Genomic DNA, 7,035 nt, shown 5'->3' on the forward strand with positions numbered 1-7,035 from the left:
TATGAGTTTTATGAATAAATATTTCATGTGTATGCAATAGTAAAATAATGCACTTCTGAATCTGCTGTGGTCCATTCCATGATGGACATATTCCTACAAGTATTAAAAACATAGACCTATATTGGAAATTTTGTTCTTACTTCTACTGTGCTTTATAGAATTGTGCATATGTGTACATTTCTTTTTAGTGATGTGGAGCTCATCCACATCACATCATGGTTTCTTTGTTTATGTTTTGTTTTTGTTTTTGTTTTTTGGTAGAATCTACATAATTGTGTCAAAACCTTCCTCTAAGGAATAAATATTTCAAGGGACCAATCACTGGGCGATGAGTAGGCAGGATTTCTGGGTCGATAGAGGAAGAGGGTAGGGAGGAGAAGGACAATTAAGTAGCTTAAAACATTAGGATGCTAATTTCTGAGCCCAGCGATTATGTTTCCTGTTGATTCTAAACTAAGATTGTGTGGTGTCTTCCTTTACACTATGACTCAACTGGGTTCCAACCAGCTATGGGAATTTGGAAGTATGGGGCATGCATGGCTACAGCCCACCATGGAAACGTAGTGAGCTGAGTGGAGAGATTTCAGAGCTCTGATTCAGAGAGTCTGCTGGGCTGCGAACAGTCCAGCCTGTCTGCCAGTGCCATGCTGTTGGTAGCATGGATTACTTTATAATATTACTCACAGCACATGGTATCAATCTACAATTAACAAAAATTAGGTATGATCCTCTAGCTGCGCTTCCTTGTCTGGGTCGGGGGGGGGGGAGGATGACCCTTAATCCACAGAAACTTAATGTGCCAGGGCAGGAGTATACCGAAGGGTGGCTTCCACCAACTTAGAGGAGAAGGCTAGGGAATTGCTCGGGCGATGGATTATGGGTTCTAATGATCTGGAGATGGACAGCGATCAAGATGTAAAGTGAGGAGAAAAAAAGAAACTAAAATTTTTTTGCATATTTTACTTTTTAAAGAATTTATTATTTTTGGACATCACAATGTCTGAATACTTTAGAAAAATATTTCATTACAAATGCTGGCTACATAGACTATGGAGATAATAAAAAATTTGGGCCAAGTATATTTACCCTCTGCTAATATATTTCACATAAAAGGAATACTGGTCTAGATACATAAAACAGAATCATTCAAAAGAAGGCTTTTGAGATTTTCACAAACTAACTGGTGTTATACATGCTATGATGAGCACATGGTTCTCTATATCCCGATAGATGTTTTCCTTCACATGTCCCATTGACTAAAACTGTCCTGCCTTTCGCAAAATTAAAACAAACAGTGATGGTAATGATTTCACATCATGTAACTATACTCAGTACTTTCTACTGCTTGCTACCTCTCTAAACATGAACGTTAGCAATAAATATCAGTCTTTATTTCATAAGAAACACTTTCTTTCAAAGAACTTATTTAGAGCAACTTTGACATCCTTATTTCTCAGGCTGTAGATCAAGGGATTCAGCATGGGCACAACAATGGTATAAAATACAGAGGATACTTTCCCTTGGTCCATGGAGCTGACTGATGATGGCTGCAGGTACATGAATGCAAGGGAGNTTTGCAAAACACATGAAAACCAAGAAGGAAGATCATTGCATGGATACTTCATTCCTCCTTAGAATAGGGAACAAAATATCCATGAAAACTATTCTTAATAAAAATTTTCAAAGCTTTGAAGCTTTAAGAAATCAGAAANAACACAATCAGCACCTATTACATAGAAATAGCTCAGGAGAATAAGGAAACATCTTTTGTTGGAGATACCTTTTGCTTCAGCCAGGAAGGTGTCTTAAAGGACCTGATGTATTTTTGGAGGCTACTTATGGCTATTGATAAAGCATGATACGCACAATTACCTTCAGATGTATAAAATCAGTTTTGAGATTGTTGTTTCAAAGAGAAGCAGTGGAATTTAATTATGTAAGGGAAATAATGGGGATTAATTTTTTTTGCAAGTCTCTATCTCTGCCTTTAATTAAGTATTTTCATTTGAAGAAATTATTTTCAAAAATCATATGAGAATGTTTAACAATTCAGACTAATATGGCATTAATCAAAAACAATCTTATGAGTTTTATGAGTAAATATTTCATGTGTATGCAATAGTAAAATAATGCACTTCTGAATCTGCTGTGGTCCATTCCATGATGGACATATTCCTATGAGTATTAAAAACATAGACCCACATAAGAAATTTTGTTCTCACTTCTTCTTTGCTTTATAGAATTGTGCATATGTGTACATTTCTTTTTAGTGATGTGGAGCTCATCCAAGTCACATCATGGTTTCTTTGTTTATGGTTTTTTGTTTCTGTTTTTGGTAGAAGCTACATGATTGTGTCAGAACCTTCCTCTAAGGAATAAAGATTTCAAGGAACCAATCACTGGGCGATGAGTAGGCAGGATTTCTGGGTCGATAGAGGAAGAGGGGAGGGAGGAGAATGGCAATTAAGTAGCTTAAAACATTAGGATGCTAGTTTCTGAGCCCAGCGATTGTGTTTCCTGTTGATTCTAAACTAAGATTGTGTGGTGTCTTCCTTTACACCATGACTGAACTGGGTTCCCACCAGCTATGGGAATTTGGAAGTATGGAGCATGCATGGCTACAGCCCACCGTGGAAACATAGTGAGCTGAGTGGAGAGATTTCAGATCTCTGATTCAGAGTCTGCTGTGCTGCGAACAGTCCAGGCTGTCTGCCAGTGCCATGCTGTTGGTAGGATGGATTCCTTTTTAATATTTTTCATAGCACATGCTATCAATCTGTAATTAACAAAAGTTAGGTATGATGTGCCAGGGAAGGAGGATACAGAGGGGTGGCCTCCACCAACTTAGAGGAGAATGCTAGGGAATTGCTTGACGGATGGATTATGGGTGGTAATGATCTGGAGATGGACAGCAATCAAGATGTAAAGTGAGGGGAAAAAAAAGAAAGAAAAATATTTTTGCATATTTTACTTTTTAATGAATTTATTATTTTTGGACATTACAATGTCTGAATACTTTAGAAATATATTTCATTACAAATGTTGGCTACATGGACTATGGAGATAATAAAAAATTTGGGCCAAATGTATTTCACATAAAAGGAACACTGTTCTAGATACATAAGACAGAATCATTCAAAAGAAGGCTTTTGAGAGTTTCACAAACTGACTAGTGTCACACATGGTATGATGAGCACATGGTTCTCTATATCCCAGATAGATGTTTTCCTTCACATGTCCCATTGAGTAAAACTGTCCTGCCCTTCGCAACATTAAAACAAACAGTGATGGAAATGATTTCACATCATGTAGCTATACTCAGTACTTTCTACTGCTTGCTACCTCTCTAAACATTAATGTTAGCAAAGAAATATCAGTCTTTATTTCATAAGAAACACTTTCTTTCAAAGAAGTTATTTAGAGCAACTTTGACATCCTTATTTCTCAGGCTGTAGATCAAGGGATTCAGCATGGGCACAACAATGGTATAAAACACAGAGGATACTTTCCCTTGGTCCATGGAGCTGACTGATGATGGCTGCAGGTACATGAATGCAAGGGAACCAAAGAAGATAGCAACAGCTGATATGTGTGAGCTGCAGGTGCTGAAAGCTTTGGACCTGCCTCCTGTGGAGTTAATCCTGAGGATGCTGGCTATGATGAAGATGTAAGAGCTTAAAATAGTCAGAGTGGGAATAAAGATGTTAAAAACACTGAAACATAAANCTACTACTTCATTAATAAAAGTATCAGAACAGGGAAGTTCCAGTAGTGGAAAAAGATCACAGAAGTAATGATTTACTACATTTGCCTTACAGAAATGCACTCTTAACATGAAGATTGTGTTAGNTGTGGCACCAATAAAGGCTATACTATATACTCCAAATATCATCCAGGAACAGACTTGAAAGGACATTACAGCATTGTAAAGCAAGGGGTTACAGATGGCAACATAGCGGTCATATGCCATTACAGCTAACATGTGACACTCTGCAATAGCAAAAATAATGAAAAAGTAGAGCTGAGTCATGCATTCAGGGTAGGAGATGATGTTCTTCACTGTCACAAAGTTCACCAACATTTTGGGAATAATGACAGTGGACTGGCAGAGGTCAATGAAGGACAGACTGCTGAGGAAATAATACATGGGTGTGTGAAGGTGAGAACTGAATAGTATCAGAGTGATCATGCCCAGATTCCCAGCCACTGTGACCACATAGATTGCTAGAAAGAGGAGGAAGAGGGGCAGCTGCAGCTCTGGTTTGTGTGTTAACCCAGCGAGGATGAACTCAGTCACTTCTGAAAGATTTCCTTGTAACATTTTCTTCTCTGGGTTCTATGTAGAAAGGGAAAAAAGTGAAATAACTATCTAGTATTTTACCATATACTGAGGTGTGAACCAGAATTTAAACTTTCATTTTGTTAGGCATCTTCAATTTTGTGACAGATAATCTTAAATTATAGAATCTGAAGCACTAGACTGCTAAACACATGTCACTTACAGTTAAAGAAAAATTACTTCTGTCTGTGAGTATAGTTTTTGTTATGAGATTGTTAGGACTTTTCCCATGGACAATGAAAGAGTGAACAGATGCATTCAGTGGAGTCTGTTAAGGAGTGTCCATGACTCATTGGTCCTTCTCCCCATCACTCTATAGAGAAATATAATTTTTCTATGTTACAATAAGTGCAGCTTTTACACAAAGGCAAAAGACCACCACAGACATCCACAATTGTTGTGATACTTAATGGTGGCAACCTAAAACCTTCCTTCATAAGGCAATGAACAATATAATTTGTACTTTCATCAACATAACAGAACCTTAAGGCAATCAGGTGGAAACTTAAAATCAGAAGGGACCTGAATTTGAAAGTATACAATGAAAACACCTGTGCACGTATATGGATTTAATTTTTATACGTAAAATTAGAAGAAATCCTTAAGGAAATAGTATGGTAATTTTAACTGGCCATCATCGAGTGGGAAAAAAGACCATTAAGAAAACTAAGAAAACATAACAAAATCTCTTGAAATATCATGAAAAGTGTTCAAACATTTAATAATAAATTGAAGAAATATAAAACATTGTACTTGAAATTATTAACATAGTTGAAAATCTAAATCATTACATACATGGAAAAACCTCACATCTTCATGAACCACAAGATTCAACCTTGTGAAATGGCAATACTTCCCAAATTGGTCTAAAAGTTCAGTGTAATGCTAATGATAATCCAAGATATTTTTATTACCAATACCAATATATTTATCATATACTATTCACTGAATCCAATGTGACTGGGAATGTTCAGAACAAACCTGTAAATGAATAACTGTTAAAGTTTCAAGATTCCCCATTTGAAAACTTACTAAACTTTCTATTTTCATAATACAAATATGCCATGAACTATACGGAAACTATCAATCTGTACAGAGACCCTATGTCTTTATGTGGATGTTATACATTTTATAAATATTCAATGGAGGAAGATTATTTTCCAACCGATGTGTAAATAGATGGAGTTATATAAAAAAGTAAAATTCTACTTTTCACAATAAGAGACATGGGTGCTCTCACTAATCATAAAGTAAACATAACAACATTTGAAAAAAATACAACAGTAGATCTTTATTCCCATGAAATTTTTCTGATAGTTTTGTGGATATGTTAACATAATCAGAGACTATAACCAAACAAGAAGAAATTATTTGGGAATAATTAAAATTAAAAATAGTTTCTGCCTTAAAGGATACCCTAGATTTATGAAAAATAACATAGTCAAAGGGAAACACATCTTAGTATTTTATCTTAGGGAAAATAGAATTGAAGAACTTCAAAACTTGATATATCTCAATGAACATTTATATAGGTTGTTACTTATTTTCTGTTTACTTTTCATTTTTCTTAATTGTTAACTCACATTGGGTGAGCATTACTTAAAAAGTTTTATATAATTCTTTGTTGTTTTGTAATGTTTTACTTAACTTACAATTAAATTTTCTTCCCATATTCTTCAAAAAAAAAAAAGAATTAAAGAACTTTTATATCTTATGGTTTAACAATAAAAATAATCCAGATAAAAATAGCCAGATAATTTGAATAATGACCCTTCCATTTGAAATAGATAAATCACCAATAAACACCTGAAAATATATGTACCATCATTAATTATTAGAAACATGTAAATAAAATCCAAAGTGAAACAAGGTTTCACATTGATTGGAGAGGTTATTATAAAATGAAAACTGCTGGATCCTGGGCCACAATGATCCATACCCAAATACCACTGGGAGAGAGATTCCCAGGAGTGTGGACACACCTGTGCGCATAGGCAAGACCACCACCTCTACTCAGAGGGACCCACCCAAAGCCCCCAGGCCACAGAAACTGAGGAACAATGTGGGATAGGATCCTTCCAGGATCCTTTTGTACCATGTGCTGATCCTATGCTACAACTCTCAATACACAAATACAGCCAGGAAAGAGCTGGATCCCCAGGAGAACTGATATGCTTGTGAGCACAGGTAAGACCACCAGTTCTGATTAAATCCTGGTCCAAGAAGGACCTGCCCAGAGATTTCATTGAACAGGAACCTGGGAACAGCCAGGAACAGGATCCTTCTGGTTTCATTCTTCACCACAGTGCTGACCTGTGCCACAGCAGTCCATACCCAAATTCTTCCCAGAGAGAACTGGTCTACCAGGAGTTCTGACACTGACTTTAAGGAGGGACAAGTCATAGTCAGACACAGTAAGAACAGCTACCACCAGAGATAACCAGATGGCTAGACACAAGAACAAAAATATAAGCAACAGAAACCAAGGTTACTTAGCATTATCAGAACCCAGTTCTTCCAACACAGTGAGCCCTGGATACCTCAACACACCGGAATTGCAAGACTCTGATTTAAAATCACATCTTATAATGAGAGAGAAGTTTAAGAAGGACATAAATAACAAACACCCTTAAAGAAATACAGAACACAAGTAAACAGCTTGAAGTCTTTAAAGAGAAAACAGAAAAATCAATTAA

General features: G+C 36.2%; 1 protein-coding gene across 2 annotated transcripts; it reads right to left on the reverse strand.

The window, feature by feature from the left end:
- Positions 1 to 3,385: 3,385 nt before the first annotated feature.
- LOC110315430 (olfactory receptor 150-like) lies at positions 3,386 to 4,410 on the reverse strand. 2 transcript variants are annotated; one of them, XM_021189486.1, is made up of 2 exons: positions 4,389 to 4,410; positions 3,386 to 4,299 (listed from the first exon to the last, which is right to left on the reverse strand). In XM_021189486.1, exon 2 carries the CDS (start codon positions 4,187 to 4,189, stop codon positions 3,386 to 3,388), a length of 804 nt encoding a protein of 267 aa, XP_021045145.1. In that variant the 5' UTR covers positions 4,190 to 4,299; positions 4,389 to 4,410. The 2 variants fall into 2 exon arrangements, with proteins under 2 accessions (XP_021045145.1, XP_021045144.1); XM_021189485.1 differs by lacking the exon at positions 4,389 to 4,410 and having other exon boundaries at positions 3,386 to 4,324.
- Between the last annotated feature and the right edge of the window lie 2,625 nt (positions 4,411 to 7,035).

This window comes from Mus pahari, unplaced genomic scaffold (genome assembly GCF_900095145.1).
Source record: "Mus pahari unplaced genomic scaffold, PAHARI_EIJ_v1.1 scaffold_9269_1, whole genome shotgun sequence".
Lineage (NCBI taxonomy): Eukaryota > Metazoa > Chordata > Mammalia > Rodentia > Muridae > Mus > Mus pahari.